Source organism: Phyllobates terribilis, unplaced genomic scaffold, assembly GCF_046119375.1.
Source record: "Phyllobates terribilis strain yellow unplaced genomic scaffold, ASM4611937v1 Scaffold_3__8_contigs__length_932513732, whole genome shotgun sequence".
Lineage (NCBI taxonomy): Eukaryota > Metazoa > Chordata > Amphibia > Anura > Dendrobatidae > Phyllobates > Phyllobates terribilis.
This window is the reverse complement of record NW_027362763.1, coordinates 621,808,482-621,830,262: the sequence shown is the minus strand read 5'-3', so window position 1 is coordinate 621,830,262 and position 21,781 is coordinate 621,808,482. Positions and strand designations below refer to the sequence as shown.

Sequence of the window (21,781 nt, the reverse complement as noted above, 5' to 3'; positions counted from 1 at the left end):
GTATACAGTGTATAGTGTAAGTGTACAGGTAATACAGTGATCCCCAGTGACATTATACACAGGAGCTCTGTGTATAGTGTACAGGTAATACAGTGATCCCCAGTGACATTATACACAGGAGCTCTGTGTATAGTGTACAGGTAATACAGTGATCACCAGTAACATTATACACAGGAGCTCTGTATATGCTATATAGTGTAAGTGTACAAGTAACACACTGACTTACCAGTGACATCTCTAGTTGAAGGTATTCATTTTTGCTTCGCTTCTTCCAGCCAGGACTCATCTCTGCAGAAAATAACAGTTATCTAGAGCACATTCCCCAATTTTTCCCCAACTAATACAAGACGCCAGATGAAGGAAAAAAGCTACAGTGCCGCCCTGCACAGTAACAGGATCCCTCCCCCGCCACTGAAAATAGTATCCTCAAAAATAAAATACATCACAGCAGTAATAATATCCCTTAATTAACAGCTACAGTAATAATGTCCTACATCCTGACACCTTCCTGTAATGACGTCCCCCATATGTCTCATTCCTGGCCCCATGTATCTCCATCCTGCTCCCATATGTCCTTCCATTCTGCTCCCATACGTCCTCCTATTCTGCCTCCCCACATGTCCTCTCATCCTGGCCCCACGTGTCTCCATCCAGCCCCAGGTGCATCTCACTAAGTTAGAATATCATCAAAAAATGTATTTCAGTTTTTCAATACAAAAAGTGAAACTCATATATTATATAGAGTCATTACAAACAGAGAGATCTATTTCAAGTGTTTATTTCTATTAATGTTGATGATTATGGCTTACAGCCAATGAAGACACAAAAGTCATTATCTCAGTAAATTAGAATACTTTATAACACCAGCTTGAAAAATGTTTTTAAAATCAGAAATGTTGGCCTACTGAAATGTATGTTCAGTAAATGCACTCAATACTTGGTCGGGGCTCCTTTTGCATCAGTTACTGCATCAATGCGGCGTGGCATGGAGGCGATCACTTTTGTGTTTTCATTGGCTGTAAGCCATAATCATCAACATTAACAGAAATAAACACTTGAAATAGATCACTCTGTTTGTAGTAACTCTATATAATATAAGTTTCACTTTTTGTATTGAAGAATTGAAATAAATTAACTTTTTGATGATATTCTAATTTAGTGAGATGCACCTGTATGTCCTCTCATCATGCCATAGAGACAAACATTCCTAAGACCCTCTTATCTGATCACAGGACAATATTGGGTCAGGACAGAGAAATAACTCCTGCCCTCACAGCCCCCATATGTCCTCTCATCCTGCCCCACATGTCTCCATCATGCCCCCCTATATGTCCACTCATCCTGGCCCCACATGTTTCCATCATGCCCCCCCCATATGTCCTCTCATCCTGGCCCCCCATATGTCTCCCAATATTGCGGATTCAGTACCAAAAATAAAAATGTTTCTCCTTACCTGGCCGCTGTCCAGTGTTGTCCTCTTCCTAAACCATTTGAGGCGTGGTCTCGCCAGCGCATGACAGTGACGTCATATGCCAGCGACATGCACGCTGATGTCAGCTGCTGGCCTCTGATTGGCTGGCGGCTCCTATTGTTGTGCAGGAAATGGGTTCTGCACTGCAATAGAGTTCAACTGAACGTGCGTCCGAGGATGCTAGTTCAGTTAGTAAGCGAGCGACCGACTCTTGCCCCTGGGGCCCGGTGAGGGGGGCCCCCCTCCTCATTGGGTCCCATACGCCAGTAAGGGCAATAATGGCGGCCCTACATGCACAATTCTCAGCACGTGACGAGTGCGCCTGCAAGGGTTAATTTATCTCTTCTCACTCAGTCCAGCACTAATCCACTGTTACATGCTAAAAAGTGAGCATAAATCTCATCCCCAACATAGACTATATACAATATGGATACGATACACAACATGCTGCCACCACTCATCAAACACGTGGGGTGATGAATCCCCGAAATATGCTACTGTCTGACAATCAAAAAAAGGTCACACACTCTCTGTATGCTCTAAAGTACCCATAGCCTTTCAAAGATCAAACTTAATAAAGATTTTGAACTTTAGTATAAAAATACAGTGCTTACAAGAAAAGATACATAAAGGTAAAAATAAAATGACACACATATGCAAAACAGTTATAAAATAAAAAGGGAGAAACAGAAATACCTAAACGTTTCCATCTACAGTTATCTTCTGTTTGTTTGAGGGAAGGAGAAATTAAGTATGAATCACAATCAGCAGACACTGATTTCCACATGTGAGCAATTTTTCTTTTGTGCAACCCAGCTTTTATATGTTTGACCCTGGGTTTGGGTTTCCAAGCTGTTTGAACCTTAGAGTCTTGGAGCTAAGGTGCACTGTTTACACATCCAGCGAAAGCCCCTTTGTTCTTGGAGTACTGGTAAATCCAGTTTGTCCTTTTGTCAACTAAATGTATCTCTACTGCTATTAATATCATGTGTCTACAATTTTATATATTTCCTTCACAACCATAAAGAGGAAAAAAAATCAAAACGTTAGAAATGTTTTTTTGGTCACCTAATTCCCCTCCAAAAAATGTAGTAATAAGCAATCAAAGAATCTTATGTACACTCAGTCCTATCAATAGAAAAACTAAAATGTTATGGGTCTTGGAAAATGTCTACACAAAGCCCCCCCCCAAATTCTTTATTTACAATATTCAGAATTTTTTTCCATCACTTAACCCCTTAACGACACCCTATATGCATTAAATTGGCTGTTGTTAAAAGGCTTTATTCACCCTCCGTGTTTTAAAACGGCAATCTGGAATAAGGGGATAATGCCACCCGGAGGCGGCAATTCCCACGCTGTAGAAGTGACTCGGATCGCCGAGGGACAATCGTTGTCGGTAATGGCGGACTGCGTAGTGACGGCGGACAAGTGAGGGATATGGTTGGTTGTTATTTTACTTTTTTCATAAGATCGAGACTGAGAGAATAATATATATTTTTTTAAAACTGTGTGTTTTTTATTTCATTTAAATAATTTATTCTGGCCGTGTATTCTGGCGATCACTTTACTACGCCGCTAGTAATGGGGGCGTCTTGTAAACGCCCTCCATTACTAACCTGGGCTTCATGTGGCGCCCCTGAGGGTTCAGTCGCCACAGGGGTACTGCACCTCAGACCGAGGTGTGGAATCTCCTCTCCGAGGTAAGGATGGAGCACCTCTCACGACTCAGCCATCCATTCAACACTACACCAATCCTGTCCTGAGGGGGGGCTTTAAGGCACCATAGTGCTGCCCCAGCCGGGATAGAGGAGATGGGGGGGGGGGGGGAACCAAAAGTAAGGTGGAACCATGTAGTGGGAGAGGGTGAAGGACGCACCTTTAGGTTACACTTACTAAATTCATATTTAACTAACGGCCATCTTAGGTTCATGGTCTTTTGATTGTGGTCTTCATCGCTGAATGTGGCTTTCTGCTAAGAACCTGCAGCCTGTTGAAGATACACGGTATCAAGAATTTTTTTCTCGTTACGCAGTTTACCGATCAGATTAATTCTTTTTTTATATTGATCGATCGGGCAATTCTGAACGCGGCGATACCAAATGTGTATGTGTTTGTTTTTTTTATTATTATTATTTTATTTTGAATGGGGTGAAAGGGGGGTGACTTAAACTTTTATATTTTTTTAATTTTTTTTTTAAAAAAATTTCACCTTTTACTTGCTTCTATAGTCTCCATAGGAGACTAGAAGCAGCACTTGTCTGATCACCTCTGGCTAATCACCTGTATGTAGCAATCACCTGTATGTAGCAGAAATGGTCCTGTGCTATGAGCGCCGACCACTAGGTGGCGCTCATAGCGACCAGCTCATGGCAACCACTGGAGTCTGCTGCAGACCCAGGGTTGTCATGCCCACCCATCAGTGACCCGCGATCACGTGACGGGGTCACCGATGGGCGGGGTAAGTGACGCACTTCCGGCGCGGCGATGTTAAATGCCGCTGTCAGAGATTGACAGCGGCATTTAACATGTTAACAGCCGCGGGTGGATCGCGATTCCACCCGCTGCTGTTGCGGGCACATGTCAGCTGTAAGAATCAGCTGACATGTGCCCGGTTCAGTGCGTGCTCAGCGCCGGAGCCCTCACTGAACCGTGGGGTTACTGCCGGTGTTTACTAATACGGCACAGGCTGTAAAGGGGTTAATCATTTAAATTAACCAATATACAGTGGATGCGGAAAGTATTCAGACCCCTTTACATTTTTTGTTTCATTGCAGCCATTTGGTAAATTCTAAAAAGTTCATTTTTTTCTCATTAAAGTACACCCCATCTTGACTGGAAAAAAAACAGGAATGTAGAAATTTTTGCAAATTTATTAAAAAAAAAAAACTGAAAAATCACATGGTCATAAGTATTCAGACCCTTTGCTCAGATACTCATATTTAAGTCACATGCTGTCCATTTCCTTGTGATCCTCCTTGAGATGGTTCTACTGCTTCATTGGAGTCCAGCTGTGTTTAAATAAACTGATAGGACTTGATTTGGAAAGGCACACACCTGTCTATATAAGACCTCACAGCTCACAATGCATGTCAGGCCAAATGAGAATCATGAGCTCAAAGGAACTGCCCAAGGAGCACAGAGACAGAATTGTGGCAAGGCACAGATCTGGCCAAGGTTACAAAAGAATTTCTGCATTCTTAAGGTTCCTAAGAGCACAGTGGCCTCCATAATCCTTAAATGGAAGAAGTTTGGGACCACCAGAAGAATTCCTAGACCTGGCCGTCCAGTCAAACTGCGCAATCTTGGGAGAAGAGCCTTGGTTAGAGAGGTAAAGAAGAAACCCAAGATCACTGTGGCTGAGCTCCAGAGATGCAGTAGGGAGATGGGAGAAAGTTCCACAAAGTCAACTATCAATGCAGCCCTCCGCCAGACGGGCCATTATGGCAGAGTGGCCTGACGGAAGCCTCTCCTCAGTGCAAGACATATGAAAACCCGCATAGAGTTTGCTCAAAAACACATGAAGGACTCCCAGACTATGAGAAATAAGATTCTCTGGTCTGATGAGTTGAAGATAGAACTTTTTGGTGATAATTCTAAGTGGTATGTGTGGAGAAAACCAGGCACTTCTCATCACCTGTCCAGTACAATCCCAACAGTGAAACATGGTGGTGGCAGCATCATGTTACGGGGGTGTTTTTCAGCTGCAGGGATAGGACGACTGGTTGCAATTGAAGGAAACATGAATGCGGCCAAGTACAGTGATATCCTGGATGAAAATCTCTTCCAGAGTGCTCTGGACCTCAGACTTGGCCAAAGGTTCACCTTCCAACAGGGCAATGACCCTAAGCACACAGCTAAAATAACAAAGGAGTGGCTTCAGAACAACTCTGTGACTACTCTTGACTGGCCCAGCCAGAGCCCTGACCTAAACCCAATTGGGCATCTCTGGAGAGACCTGAAAATGGCTGTCCACCAACGTTCACCATCTAACCTGATGGAACTGGAGAGGATCTGAAAGGGAGAATGGCAGAGGATCCCCAAATCCAGGTGTGAAAAACTTGGTGCATCATTCCCAAGAAGACTCATGGCTGTACTAGCTCAAAAAGGTGCTTCTACTCAATACTAAGCAAAGGGTCTGAATACTTATGACCATCTGATATTTCAGTTTTTCTTTTTTAATAAATTTGCAAAATTCTACATTTCTGTTTTTTTCAGTCAAGATGGGGTGCAGAGTGTACATTAATGAGAAAAAAATGAAGTTTTTAGAGTTTACCAAATGGCTGCAATGAAACAAAGAGTGAAAAAATTAAAGGGGTCTGAATGCTTTACGTGCCCACTGTACTTACCTCAGTTCTGAGGGTAATCCAATGGCTAAACTTTATTTAGCTCCAATAAGCATTCATTGATGTACAAAAATGCTTAAAAAACGCATAAAAAAAATGCGACAAAACCGCCCAGTTTTTCCACAGCATTTTTCCTGCCAAGGAGATGCAGAAATGCTCAGGAAATTTCTGCTTCAAATCCTGAACGTGCGCACATAGCCTAACAGGAATGCTCTGAGATGCACTCCGCTACTAGCATTAGTAATATGTTCCTTATTTCAATGTGAAAAATATAAGGATCAAGTGTCTCCCCTGTACACAATCTTCTCATTTGTGTCAAGCCGGATAAGTGCAGCATCAGGAGAATCAAACAGGTGTATATTTCCATTGGCAACAACACGTAATCTGGCAGGAAACATCATGGAGTATGGTATCTGCAGATTTCTCAGCCATTTTTTTGATGTCTTGAAATTGTCCTTCCTTTTTTTTGCACCTCCATTGAGAAGTCAGGGAAAATAGAGATCCTGCTGCCATCTATAGCGACATCTTTAAGGGCCCTGGCCCTCCGAAGGACAGAATCTCTGTCTTTAAAATGCAGGAATCGGATAAGTACCGGATGTGGGGGTGCCCCTGGTTGGGTAACCGAGTTGGAACCCTGTGCTCTCTATTGTGAAGAACGCGAAGAGCACATTCTCCCCCAGAATTTTTGCAGCCATGTTTCAAAATATGGCTCACGATTTCTTCCTTCTGCCTTTACTGGAACTCCCACCAGGCACAAATTATTCCTACGTGATCTGTTCTCCAAATTATCTACCTTATTTATCAGTAATGAGATATTATGCACTGCCTTACCCGGGTAATGGGACAGGGGAGAAGGTTTATCCTCTGTGTAACTCACTCTTCCCTCCAGCTCACCCACTCTCTCATTAATCCCACGTAGATCTTGCTTTATACAGGATATGTCGGTTTTCATGACTTTCATCTGCGTGCCTAATGTTATCGCAGTAGAGTTGCCTGTTTTTACTGCAGATAGAACATCTATTGTGGGTTCAGGTAGCAGTGTCTCTGCATCCGCATCACCTTCCTCCATTCTCCTTTCGGGAATAGCCTGCACGACGCCTCCAGGCTGCTGTGAGTGGCCATCAGCAGTCATCTTGCTTGTGATGTGCTTGATCCCAGGCTCTAACCTCACGTCCAGATCTGGGCCAAGGCAATTTCCATCACTGCAATCATCCGAGGATACCTGCTCAGGTGGAATGCGGGCGTATTTTCCCAGCTTTGCCGCTGCCTCAGTTGCCCTGCTGAGGGTGGTGTTGTTCAGCTCCGGTGACATTTTGGATGCGGCCTCCTTCCGGTCTACTGACTCCTTCTCTCCTCTTTTGCTGTGGGTCATATATAGCCCCTCAAAAACAGTATTTTAGTGGGAAAAATATATTTTTTTGTTCTCATATCTAAATATTATAAAGTTTTGTGAATCACCTGTAGGTTAAAAATGCTCAGTACAACCCTAGACGGATTCCTTTAGGGGTCTAGTTTCCAAAATGTGGTCACTTGTGGGGGGGGGGGGTTCTGCTGTTTTCGCATTTCAGGGGCTCTCCATTTGTGACATGGCGTTCACAATTTATTCCAGACAAATACCACTCTTTCCTTTCTTAGCCCTGCTTTCTTAGCTTTCTGCTTTCTTAGCCCAACAGAAGTTTTTGACCACATATGGGGTATCATCGCATTCGGAAGAAGTTGTGTAACAAATTATGGGGTTCCTTTTCTCCTATTATCCATTGCGAACATTACAAATTTGGGGCTAAAACAACTTTTTTTCATGAAAAAAATGAAAAATTTCCATATGACGACTTAATGTTATCAAATTCTGTGCAGTACCTGTGGGTTCAAAATGCTCACTATACCCCTGGATAAAATCCTTGAGGGGTTTAGTTTCCAAAATGGGATCACTTGTGGGGGGTTTCCATTGTTGAGGGGCAACAGGGGCTCTCCATGACATGACGCTCGCAGGCCATTACATCAAAGATTGCGTTCCAAAACGTCATTCCTTCCTTTCCGAGCCCTGCTGTGCGCCCAAACAATAGTTTTCCCCTACATACGGTGTATCACCATACTCTGGAGCAATTGCACATCAAATTTTGGGGTCCATTTTCTCTTGTTACCCTTGTGAAAATAAAAAAATTGGGGCTAAAAGTACATTTTTGTGCGAACAATGTGATTATTTTATTTTCACGGCTCTATATTATGAACTTCTGTAAAGCACCTAGGGGTTCAAGGTGCTCACCACACATCTAGATACTTTTTGTTGAGGGGTTTCCAAAGTTGGGGTCACTTGTGGGGGGGTTCTACTGTTTAGGCATATTAGGGGCTCTCCGTGAGATGGCATCCGTGCTTAATTCCAGCCATGTTTGCATTCAAAAAGTCAAACTGTGCTTCTTCCCTTCCAGGCCCTGCCATGCACCCAAACAGTAGTTTTACCCCACATATGGTGTATTGTCATTACCATTGTGAAAATAAAAAAAAATTGGGGCTAAAGTATAATTTTTGTGAAAAAAAAGTAAAATATTCATTGTTTCCTTCCCGTGAAGCACCTGAAGGGTTAATAAACTTCTTGAATGTGGTTTTGAGGGGTGCAGTTTTTAGAATTGTGACACTTTTGGGTATTTTCTGTCATATTGGCCCCCAATGTGACTTCAAATGTGATGAGGTCCCTAAAAAAAAATGGTTTTGTAAATTTTGTTGGAAAAATTAGAAATCCCTGGTCAACTTTTAACCCTTATAACTTCCTAACAAAAAAGAATCATCTGTCACAAATTGTGTTGATGTAAAGTAGACATGTGGCAAATGTTATTTATTAAACATTTTGTGTGACATAACTCTGTGGTTTAAAAGGCATTAGAATTCAAAATATGAAAATTGTAAAATTTTTGCCAAATCTCTGATATTTTCACAAATAAACGCAAGTCGTATCAAACAAATTTTACTACTATCGTGAAGTACAATATGTCACAAAAAAACATTCTCGGAATCAGGGGGATCCGTTGAAGCGTTCCAGAGGTATTACCACATGAAGTGACACGGGTCAGAATTAAAAAAATTGGCCTGGTCATTAAGGTCAAAATTGGCTCTGTCACTATGGCGTTAAATAGGAAACAAAATTGCTGCATGTTTTCTATTACCGTTATCAGACTGATGTAGACAATCATGTTTCCGGGTCATTTTTACAGCATAGTGAATGCTGTAAAAACTAAACCTAAAAAAAATGGCGGAATGAAATTTTGTCACTATTTCATCACACTTTGAATTTTTCCCCATTTTTCAGTACATTATTAGGTGAGCTGAATGGTGCCATTGTACAAATCTTCTTGCAAAAATAAATCCTCACCTGTCTGTTAAAAAAATAAAAAAAAGTTATGGCTCTTGAAAGATGGAGAGGAAAAATGAAAGCACAAAAAATGTCCTTTCCTAAAAAGGATTAATATTAAACAATATTCCAATACTGCAATACTTCACAGTTAAATGTTTAGACTGCAGGAGCTGGTCTCCGATTTATGCGTGAATCCGCTCTGAAACATGCTCACTGTGTGTATGTATTCATAAAAAACTTAAAGCCAATTATATACAATTTTATTTATTTCTTACATGTGGTAATTATCCGCATTGTATTACTTTATGAACTGTAAACTTGGTCAAGTATTATTAGAGGAAACCTATTTCTAATATAACTTGTTTTATTTAAGGGAATCTGTCACCCCCTGGGTGATAGAAATGTAAATCTATTCATACCTGTATGCCTCATGTTAATACCGTAGTTTATGTTTTGAAATCATATATTATGACTTTATGGTAATGATTGCACCAGGCGTGGGGCCCATAATTAATTCCCTCCTCCTATCTTTATTATCATAGTACCCCCTCACCCGCACGTCAGTGTCCTGTTGCAGCGCTGTAATCTCGCGCTTGCGCGTTTAAATCCTTCCACAATCCTCTTTTCTAGGAGTCTCCGTGACTCTCCGGCTTCTGTGCAGACGATCACAGCCTAGTGTATTCCGTGATCTTCTGTGCAGGCGCGTCAGTGCCCATATTAATAGGTTAGTTACGTCCCAGATTCCCTTTAAATGTTTATTGCTCGTACAAGCCTTTTGTGTATTCATGGTAATACTTCATTTCCAGTGTGATAAATATTAAGCAATGAATGTTTTGCAATGACTTCATATCCTGTTTCCACGTTATTGTGCATCAGGACCCTGTTACAGCAGAAATATATCGCAGTTAAGTGAACATTGCACCATGCAATAAGATCTAACTTGTGTTACACCTGAGTGATGGAAATAATTGAGAAGGCTAGCACATTTACTCATCTAACCATTTTATGCTGTATATTCCAATTCATTAACCTATGCATGCTTCCCTGGCACTGTCATTGGTCATTGAGCCCACTCCTGCATAATTCATAAAAGGTTAACTAACAAAAACAACTTTTTACAGTACTGAAAGCACAGCCACCATAAAATCCTTTCCTACTATAACTTCTAATATTTTCTATTCATTGTAAAAGTGTTTTTATTTCTTTTAAGCACCTGACGAAAAGGAAACAATTAAAGGGCAGTATGAGAGACTCCAGGAAGCATATGGATGCCTAGGCGTGCTTCAGTTGAAATCAGGTAATTCTGTTTTTTTTCTAACAGAGGTGTTTGTTAGCAGCAGATATATGATATCTGCAAGCATTTTTAGGTAAATTCTATGTGTTACATCAAAACAACACAATATATGCCTCACCATGTATTTAATCCATCCTGCTGTCCATCCATCATATCTTCTGGGCTCAGACCCACAATGCCGTGACTCTCTGCCAGTATACATAAAGAAAAAGTGGGAAAAGTCTCCAGTAAAAATTAATTCTCACTTTATTTGTGCAAAATATTAAAATATATAAAGGTCCATGATAGCGTAGATGCAATCTTGACACTTTTCTGACTTACGCCCTTAGATCACTGACTAAGGGCGTAAGCCAGAAATGTGTCGAGATTGCATCTACGCTATCATGGACCTTTATTTGTGCAAAATATTAAAATATATAAAGTGAGAATGAATTTTTACTGGAGACTTTATCCACTTTTTCTTTATGTATCTGTTACATCATTAAGCAACCTGAGAACTAAGTAAAGATAATGATTAAAGAAAATGAAAAAACAAAAAAAAATTCCGACTTTTATGGTAATTGTTTTGTTTAATGTGTGTTTGAGTGATGAGGATGTGATGAATTCATATTCAGTTTATAAAATGTACATATTCTGAAGATGTAATGTTTGCGTCTACATATTCAGAGGAGTCTGCCTGATGAAAAAACAAACTGGATTTACCCATTACTGAGAAACAATTTTTGTTATGTTGAATTTAGATATTAAATGTATGGAAAATGTCCTGTACGGGGCCCTTTATGATTTTCTAATATTAATACCCCTATTGATTAAAGATGATGAATTTAAACATGTGCAAACTATAATCATGAAATGTGCTTTACAGCTTGACTGCAGTGGAACTAAACTTCCTAAGGCTGTGTGCCCACGATGCAGAAATGCTCCGGATTTTTCCTGCGTGGTTCTGCATCTCCCTGGCAGAAAAAAACGCATGCAGATTGTACATGCGGATTGTACATGCGTTTTCCTGCCAGGGACAAGCGGATGTGAAGCGTTCTTCACTTGCATTTCCGCATGCGGATTGTACATGCGGATTGTACATGCGTTTTCCTGCCAGGTAGAAGCATTTGTCAAGCGTTCTTCACATGCATTTCCGCATGCGGGTTGTCAAGCGATTTTAGCATCACTTGGAAAGTGCTTGACAACTTGGTCACATTATATTAATCCATGCAACTGGGATAGATATATATATATATATATATAGTGTGACCGTAAAGAATGGTAAAAAATAAATAAATATCATACTTACCTTCTGATGGCCCCCGCAGTCTTGCTTCGCTCCGTTTTCCTTTGCCAGCAGCTCGCGGTTCACTGAAGGACCTGCCGTCACATGACTATGACGTCAGCGCAGGTCCTTCAGTCCACCGCGATCTGCCGATTAGGGAGGACAAGCGCAGCGGAGACCATCAGAAGGTAAATATAATATTTATTTTTTATTTTATTCTTTTTTTTTCACAGGTACTATGGTATCTGGGTCCGGAGGAGAGTCTCCTGTCCTCCACACCCGGGTACCATCCGCACATTGAAACGCATGGAATCCTCATGTACATATCCTGTGATGCGTAATCCATGCGTTCCAATGCAAGTCAATGGCGGCGAAAATGCAGCACTTTCGCAAAATAATTGGTAGTGCTGTGGATTTTTCCGCAATGATAATCCGCAGTGGAAATTTCCGCAGTATGTGCACAGCACATGCGGATTATCATTGGGGAACATGCCAGACCTTCTACCAAGCGTTTTTTAAGCGTTTCTGCAGTGTTTTTGCCGCTGCGGAAACACTTAAAAAACGCATCGTGGGCACACAGCCTTAAGGGAACCTTGCGAAACCCTAATTACCTGCATGCATAGGGGTAATCTGCAGGTGAAAAGCTTTTACACCCTGTGTAGCCGGCTTTCTGGATCAGTGGCTACAATGAGAGAATGAAGTTATATTCTCCATGTAGCTGCTCACTTTCAGTCATGGGGTGGTGCAATGAGCTGTTACAGTCACCACTCACTTTACTATGAGCGCGCTGTAATCACTACCTGGCACTTTGATTGACAGCTTGCACACATATGCTGCACACCACTCTGAGGGGCTGATTTGCAAAGTGGCAAGGAGTTATTACAGCACGGTGACTGTATCTGCTCTCTGTACCGCCCTTATGACTGGAAGCTAGCAGCTGAAGGGAGAATTTAAACTTCATTTTATCCCTGTAGCTGCTGATCCTGCAAGTTTGCTAAAATGGTTTAAACACTATTTACCTGTAGATGAATCTAATATCTGCAGGTAAATGGCATTTCTCAAAGTGACAGATTCCCTTTTAACAAATGTGAAGATGCCAGTATATGATCGTAGTAGTTTTCCAAGAGATGTCTCCAACAGTATGATTAGTGTTTGTATTGCATATTCATATGATAACCAACTGTATCGAAGTAATGTCTATAACTTGTGAGTAAAAAGAAAAGAAAGGGACTGTGTTATAAAAATCTAGCAGAAATTTGAGTAAGGCCGGAGTCCCACCAGCGAATCACATCCGATATGATATGCTAATGACACTCGGCTCCTGCTCTGCTGCGAGTGTGAGCGGAGTGTCAACGCTCTGTGCTCCTATTCTCTCGCACAGAAAGGATCACAGCACAGCTGTGGAGGAGACGGAGAAAGTAATTTCTCCATCTAATCTTTTGCCAGCGTCGGTGGCAATCGCACTGCACTCGGGTGATATCTGAGTGCAGTGCGATAGACTTATATGTGTGCATGTGATCAGATTAATGGATGCACTCGTAGTGTGCTGCGATTGTTTTCGCATGCTTAATCGGCATGAGAAAATAATCGCAGATCTGAGCTGCACCATAATGTTCATAATCACCATAATCCGATTTTTTTATTGCATTGCACTCGTCCGACTGCATCGCAAGGTGGATCAAGTCCTTAAAATTATAATTTAGGAAAGGTTTGGCATTCTAAATGGGAATGAGCATGGACCCTGGTTATTGGCCTGTGGAGGATGTTACTTGTGAAATCACGTTGCCTTTGTATGAGGCTTCCCAATCCTCAGACTTCACATTTGTGATTTCTATGTATTGTAGCTTGAATTCTGTCACAGGTAATAAAGGGAGTCTTCGTCCAAAGTGACAGTACAAACTAATCTCATAGCCTTGTGGATATAGCTCCTAGAATAATCACACCCTTGGGCTATATTCACTTTTTAGATTTTCCTTTGTTTGTTGATTTTTTTTTTTATGCAGATTAAAAGCTACTTTTTACAATACCAGCAAAGGCTGTGTGATTTCAGAAATATCATGCACACTTTTCTTTTTTTATTCCTCACTGAATTGGGAAACTGCAGCATTTTTCTATTCTGCACCATGTCAATTCTTTGAAAGGTTTTGCAGTATTTTAGAACCCATAGAAAGTAATGACAGAGCAAAAACGCAACTAAGCATTTTTGGTGAATAAAACTAACTTTATTACTTTAGACAAATCAAGCTTGTCATCCACACCCAAAAATACGCTGCAAAAAATACACTGCGAAAACACTGAATAAACAGGTGTTATGAATGCAGCATTTTTTACTGCCAAGAGAGCAGATTTTAGTTGCTGAAAAAAAAACGCTGCAAATTTGTAATGTGTACGTAGCCTCAGTGTTCTCATTGTTGCGTCCATTTTGCGGACACTGGCGTTTTATCATATATGCTAAGTACAGTGCTCAGTGCACCACTGGCGTCATCTGAGTGCAGTCCGATCTTTCCCACGCATTCATTGACTTGCATGGCTGAGTGCATCTGAATATCGCATCAAACTCTGGAATGTTGTGATTTTTTTTCCTCCTGGACCAACTCTGAGGAAAATATCTGAAATGTCCACGGCCCCATAGCATAGCATTGGTCCAGTTGCGATCCAATGTCTTGTCAGATCACACTTGGACCAAAAATACGCTACTTTGCACCTGCCCTAAAGGTGAAACTTTTCTAAGAGCTGTGTCTATTGGAAGGATATGAGCTTCATTAGAGATTCCCTTTTTGAAACACTGCTCCAGCAATTTTTTTTTTCTTTCAGCACTGCAGTGGTGCCACTAATGTAAGCTCCATGACACTAGCTAGTATGAGGACCCTTGACGTGGATTGTGAGCTTGCATATTGTGCAATATCGACTAATACTTCTTATTTATATTTTTCTGCACTTTTATATTGTTTTTTTGCAAGGTGCGGCTAGGCCCATCTATGTTGGTCTTGTAAACTAGGGTGTTTGTCCTGGTGGTGTGCACTTGTAGAGTGCTGGGCAGCCCACCTTGTATGGGTGTGACTAATAGGTGTTACGCGTCTGGGTGCTGAACCCTTGAGCCGGTGCTTTGTGGTCGGCTTCTCTGTCCGCCGAACCACAGCAGATACACCTTTTCTCTGGATGTTTAGTTTCTGTTATCCTTGCTTCAGTCTTTTTAGGGGAACAGGTGTTTCCTTCCACTCATTTATGTGCTGTATCACCTTTCGGATGCGGCTTTATATACTTTCCCCCTGCTGGTATTTCCTGCCGGTAATGGTCTCATTTGGATGTCCAGCCATACTACTGTAGTTTAAGCCACTTAGTGAAAGACCAGCTAGGGTTTATCTCTCTGCTGTTTATGTTCTTTACCCTGCAATTATCTTCTGTTTCTTTTTAGGAAGTAGGCAGCATATTCTCTAATAGTACGTACTTAATCGTTTTTGTATTTTGTGGTTTGTTTTACTCACTTTGGGATCTCTTTCTATTTCAGCACACTTTCCCTTGTGTAGGTAATTTGCACTCTGCTCTGCCGTCAGGTTCTTTAGGAGGAACATGAAGTGTTCAACGGCCTTTCAGGTCCAAATTGCCATTGTGTAGTGTTTGGTTAGTGCTATCTAGGCTCACGTAGTAACCACTAGGCACTGCATGGTCAGTGTCTTTAGGCTATACGGGAACCGACAGGGTCAGTTGCAGTTTTTAGCGTGCTACCTATTTTCCCTGATTTACACTATCAGAACAATAGGCTCTAAGCCAGGCACAGTCCACTACATATGTGTGACCAGCGCCCTATACAAGCCTTATTTATGTGCAATTTTAAAACTAAGCAATCACTCCCTCCATGAATTGGTAGGGTATGTGCCCACGATCAGGAGCCGCTGCGGGTTTGAAGCAACGTGTTTATGCAGCATCAAATTTGCAGCGTGCATATGTTACAGCATAGCGGATGGCATTTCTAGAAATCCCATGTCAACTATGCGTGCATCCGATCACCCGCGCGAACTGACATGTCTTTCAGGACCGCAGCATGTCAATTTCTGTTGCGGGTCCGCATGTGGACTTGTTAATACCAATGAGGAAAAAAACAAATTGCGGCCGCTCATTTTCATAATGAGGGCGAAAGCCGCACAGCTGTTCAGGAGCGTCGGGGCCGCAGCAGCTCCTTATTGTGGGCACATACACGTAGGTGTGTGATTGGTTGTTTCGTCAGTATTTTGCACCTGTGTTGGCTCCATCTTTACTAAGTGGGGCTGCTGCATCCTGTTAGTGCTTCAGTTTCTGTTTTCTGGCAAGGTAAATACTTTTAGCTTTTCTGCTATTATTTTTTATTTTTTGGTAGAGAGGAAATTTTAACTCCTTGTGGCTTTGCTTTTAATTTTAATAATCTAGGTGCCTGACGTTGGCTTCTGCTTCCCCCCAATCTTGTGACCACAACTTCTGACTGACTTCAATACTACAAACATGGAGTCAATAGTCCAGGATTAAAATATAATAATTTTTATTAAACTATAGTAACATAAAAGCATTAACAAATACTAATATATGTACAGACATGATCAATAGCAAGGGGACTCTGGTTTTAAAGACATGTGGACCCCAAGTAAGCATTGGGGCTGGGAGACTATATACTAAGATGGAAAACTCTAAGTGCTAGTGCTAAGTGATAGTATAAAAGATATACGAAAAATACATTTGGTGAGTCCCAAGAATAATTAAAATCCTCAATTTATTAGAAAATAATTAAAAGATCATACAGGTTGGGGATACATCTCAATGCATTTCTGGCAAAAGCCCTTATTCACTGAGATACAGATTCCTTATGATACATGGTATAAAAACAAATAGTGACCAACCGTTGATCAATAAACACATATGTTAGCAATCAATAACATTTGAGAATAATCAGCATAATCACAAGGCTAAATCCAAGAAAGCCAGAGAAAAAGAGAAAAAAAAAAAAAAAAAAAAACACCAAACAAAAAAACCAACATTAAATTCTCTGAGATCTAATATAAATAAAAGGTATCATTCCTATAATTCATGCCATTGGGGTATTTTGTATCCAGCTTGATAATCCAAAATAACTCTCTTAGGAGGAGTTTTTTCCTCCAATCCCCTCCTCTAATAGGAATATCCACTTTTTCTAACCCATAGAAAGAAAAATTATTTAATTCCCCTTTATGTCTCTCTACAAAATGTTCGCAAGCTCCTGAATAGGATGCATTTTTATTTTTGATGTTGGTGACATGTTCTGCCATCCTTTTCTTTAATTTGCGTATTGTGCAGCCAATGTATTTAATTTTATATTCTTTGCAAAATATGCAATACACAACATAGTTAGTATTGCAATTAATAAATCTTTTTATATCATTGGCTGCATCAATTTTCTGAGTTAGCAATGTATACTGGCATATCGTACATTTGGAACATGCACATTTAAAAAAACCTTTACAACTGAGCCAGATTTTTTTATCACTTTTTTGTGGCATGTATAGACTTGGGGAAAGAGTAGCACCTAATGATCTCCCTTTTCTCGGCACACATACTAATCCATTTTCCAGGATTTTGTTTAAATCTCGATCCTGAAATAATATAGGGACATATCTGTTTACAATAATGGTCACTATTTGTTTTTATACCATGTATCATAAGGAATCTGTATCTCAGTGAATAAGGGCTTTTGCCAGAAACGCGTTGAGATGTATCCCCAACCTGTATGATATTTTAATTATTTTCTAATAAATTGAGGATTTTAATTATTCTTGGGACTCACCAAATGTATTTTTCTTATGTGAAGCCTTAAGTCACGGCTATTGGTTGGAGACCCACAGTATTACAAAACGGACTGAGCTATACAAATAGGACACGGTGAGGCTGCCTTTTTTGTTTATTTACCTTATAAAAGATATACATATGTCCTATGGTATTGCTAGATGCAAATAACCAAGTTTAGCACACAACCAGTCAATGAATAGTAATCATAATTTGAAAGTCAGCGTCGACAATAAGTAGAAATGCCAAGTATAGGATTGCATGTGCATAAATAAAAGAAAATGCATCCAGCTGCAAAGACGTTGAGCTCATATAGAGCTCTTACCCATGTTTTTCCATATGTAAGTGCCACGCCAGCAGCCCCGACGCGCGTTTCGCGTGGGCTTTTTCTGGGGGCCATGACCACCTGTGTGTTAGAACTGACCCTATATAGGTACCACTGCAGGTAAAAATTCTTACAGCATGACTTGTAGTGCATGCGTGATCTTGCGTGAGCCGGTGGTTACACTACTTCCGTCAGCCAACATGATGCGATGGGTCATGGGGAATTCCACAATGAAATCACTAAACCACGCGCGTCAGTAAAAAGGCGCTGTGGTCACTGCTTTCTGGTTCTTCTATCCTTTAGTATACAGGCCCGGAGAGAATAAGACACAAGACAGGTAGTATGTGTCATCAGACTCTAACTTTATTACAAAGCACAGGGTTTATATACACACCCTGGAGGCAGAAACGGATTTACCATATATGGTCCAATCATACAATTTAGCTGTGCAAACAAAAGCTGGTTTCTGTTCTCGTGACGCCTAGGTTTGTAGTTGAAACATTTATTCAGATACATTTTATTTGAAACATTTCATCAGACACATTCTGATGACTAGCAAGGACACGTTAGTTTCTATTGATAAGGAAGGATAATTCAGTTGTTGTTGACCTAAGGTAACCGTCAGACTTATATAGCATAGATGGGGTCTTTGACTTGAGGGACCTCATCTTCTGCTATAACATTCCATCCTTTTGTTCCTTCATTTATCAATACGAATCTCTATGTTTTCTTTTAGTACAACGCTGAATACACATTAGAAAAAGCTTAAAAACCAAATAAACCACAAGACACATTAGCAAAACCTGAAAAATAGCTTGCACTATACCAGCCAACCACCCACTGATACCTTTAAACCAATTAGCAGGATTCAGAAAAGAAAAGGTGTTTGCCCACCAGGAATCCTGGTTCTTGAGGTTGGCCTCATCATAAAGCTTCCTTAATTTTACAACATCTTCTAATTTATGTTTGAGTGTCAACACACTATAATTATCTATATAGTGGCAACATGCAGGCCCTATTACCTGGGACATTACTCCTTGTGCCGCCGTCAAATAATCTAGTACAAGGGTATGTTGGTTTGTGACAATAATCAATTGATTTTGTACTGCAAGAGACCCATTAACTACTTCTAAAATCTCCCAGATCTGATCATCTAAATAATCTGTAGCCTCAACTAATTTATCCCACATTTGCGTCAGCATAGGATATATAAACAATGCACTGAAAAACTTATTTACCCCCCCCATTTGAACTATGTGGGGTCTCCCATTTGGCCTGGGATTGTTATCTGCTGCTCTTTTATGTAATGTATGTTTCGGGATAGACAGGGGATCTAGCTGGTCTGGAGTAACAATATAAGTTGCAGGTGTCAATCTGGCTAAAGTACAAGTTCCTGTCACTCCTACTGGGAGCCACTTGAATGCCTTGTCTCCACATACCCAATACATGGATGAGGGAAGATCCTACAATGCTGAATGTTGCAGTATTAAACGGTGAACTAAATCAACAAACTTGGAAATATTAGACATCATACACCACCCAGGCTGCTGGCCTAAGGGAGAACAATACCCTGCATCAGGCGCACCACAAGTTGTTGCACCCCGCTTGTAACTTAAACTGTCATTACATTGTAGATTGCCAGGTACGTCGGCACAGGTATCACTTGTCCCGTTTTTAAAATAAACATTGTTCACCCAATCAGGGGTGTGTAGATATCTTTCCAACAGGGAAGGTTTAAATGCATCACTACTGCCTGAGGTGGGCTTGAAACTTACTTTTAACCATTGTTGAGGTATCTTACCAAAATCAGTAATTTTTGTTTTGTTTCGGGGTACCCACTCCCCTCCTTTAAAAACTAGATATAACCTGGGGATTACTTGACCTGTCAGGTTCCCTTGCCACCAAGGAAATTCTGTCCATCCTACCACAGGAATCCCAACGGTGGTATTCCATAGTCTCTGGGTGGCATTATTGGCCAAAGTATCTGAGCAGTTCACCCAAAAGTTGTATCTCTTCCCATGAGACTGGGACAGCGAGAAAGGGTATGCTCGTGGACGTCACAGGGGCATGTGTACATATCCAACAATTAGCAATAGTCTGGTTTTGCTCCTTTAGTCCATTGATTAGAGCAAGATGGTGTTTAATGAATCTATTGTCATCTCCATCTGTGGTGCCTAACGTAGTCCATGCACCTGTGGTCGCAAGGATGCAAAGAAGTATAAACAATCTCTTCATTCTTTGTCCGCTGGTTCTCCTAGTATCTTTTTGCTATGAGACGCGTGGATCCAGGCCTCTTTTCCCTCTAGCTTAACGGCTGTGCTTGTGGTCAGCAGAACTTGAAAGGGTTCGTCAAACCGTGGATCTAGGCTTTTCCTCACGTGTCTTTTTATAACCACCCAGTCTCCAGAGTCTTGATCTGGATCTGGAAGAGAGCTGAAAACATTATCATGTATTTGCTTGATCTTTTTGTGTAAAGCCCTCACGTAGGAACTTAGCACATGGTTGTTCATTTCTAATGCTTGCGGATAGAAACACCCTAGGCTGGGTACGTTGCCAAACAATATCTCATATGGAGAGAGTCCAGTCTTTCTATTGGGCGTGTATCTTACTGAAAACAGAGCAAGCGGTAAACAATCCGGCCATGGTTTTCCTGTCTCAGCCATGGCTTTCTGAATTTTTAATTTCAATGTCCCATTCAGTCTTTCCACTTTGCCACTGCTTTGTGGGTGATATGGGGTATGGACTGCTTGTTGAATTCCTAGAGCTGACATGACTTCATTCATTATTTCACCCGTGAAGTGTGTACCTCTGTCACTCTCAATTACCCCTGGTACCCCATACCTGCAGACCACCTCCGCAAGAAGTTTCTTTGCGGTTGCCACAGCCGTGGCTTTTGCAATCGGGAAAGCCTCTGGCCATCCTGAGAACAAATCAATACAGACCAACACATATTCCCATGATCCTGACTTCGGCAGCTGAATATAATCAATTTGCAGTCTCTGGAATGGATAGAGGGGCCGGGGGGTGTGTTTGGGTGGTGTTTTAACTACTCTACCCTGATTATGTGTAGCACATATCATGCACCCTTTTATCAGTTGTTCAATACAGGTGGAGAATCCTGGTGCCACCCAATATTTCTGCATCACATTCATCACAGCCGTTTTAGATTGGTGTACCGGCCCATGTAGCATCTGGGCAGCCGCTGGGTACAGTGCCCTTGGAAGGCAACGTCGTGTCCCTTTCCCCCATACCCCATTTGCTTCATTCAGGCATGCACCTTCCTTTAACCACTTATCAACCTCCTCCTTCAGAGCCTGAGCCTGCATTTGGGATAAGATGTCCTCCGACACAAAAGGGTTTTTAGGGGCACTTAACTGACGTACTGTTGACCCTTGTTGCAGCTTGCAGGCTGCTGTTTTTGCCGCTGCATCTGCCATCGCATTACCTCTGCTTACCTGGTCGGTGCGTCTGGTATGTGCTCTTACCTTTATGACAGCTACTTGTTTGGGTAATTGTAGTGCATCAATTAACTGCTGGACTGCATCAGCATTCTTTATGGGGTGTCCTGCTGCCGTCAGGAAATCTCTTGACTTCCATATGGGACCAAAATCATACGCTATACCGAATGCGTACCTAGAATCTGTGTAAATGTTCACAACACTACCTTCTGTTAGTTTACAGGCCTCGGTTAGGGCCCTAAGTTCGGCCTCTTGAGCCGATTGGTGTGGGAGCATTGGTTCTGCCTTGATTACTGCATTGAGGGAGACAACTGCATATCCAGTATGGAAAGTACCTGAATCATCCTGATGACGGGATCCATCTACAAAAAATTCAAAATCTGCATTTTGTAATTCATGTTCAAATACCGTAGGTAAACCTGCCGTTTCTTGTGCCATCATTTGTACACAGTCATGAGGAACTTCCTCTTTTGGATCTTCCTTAAAAAGC

At 41.3% G+C, this 21,781-nt stretch overlaps 1 protein-coding gene across 1 annotated transcript in view; it reads left to right on the top strand.

The window, feature by feature from the left end:
- The window catches only part of SYNJ2 (synaptojanin 2), a 573,751-nt gene that overhangs the window by 81,847 nt on the left and 470,123 nt on the right, over nt 1-21,781 (top strand). Inside the window, exon 2 of the mRNA XM_073671522.1 lies at nt 10,374-10,460. Within this exon, the coding sequence (XP_073527623.1) occupies nt 10,374-10,460 (87 nt within the window). The remainder of the gene's footprint in view (nt 1-10,373; nt 10,461-21,781) is intronic.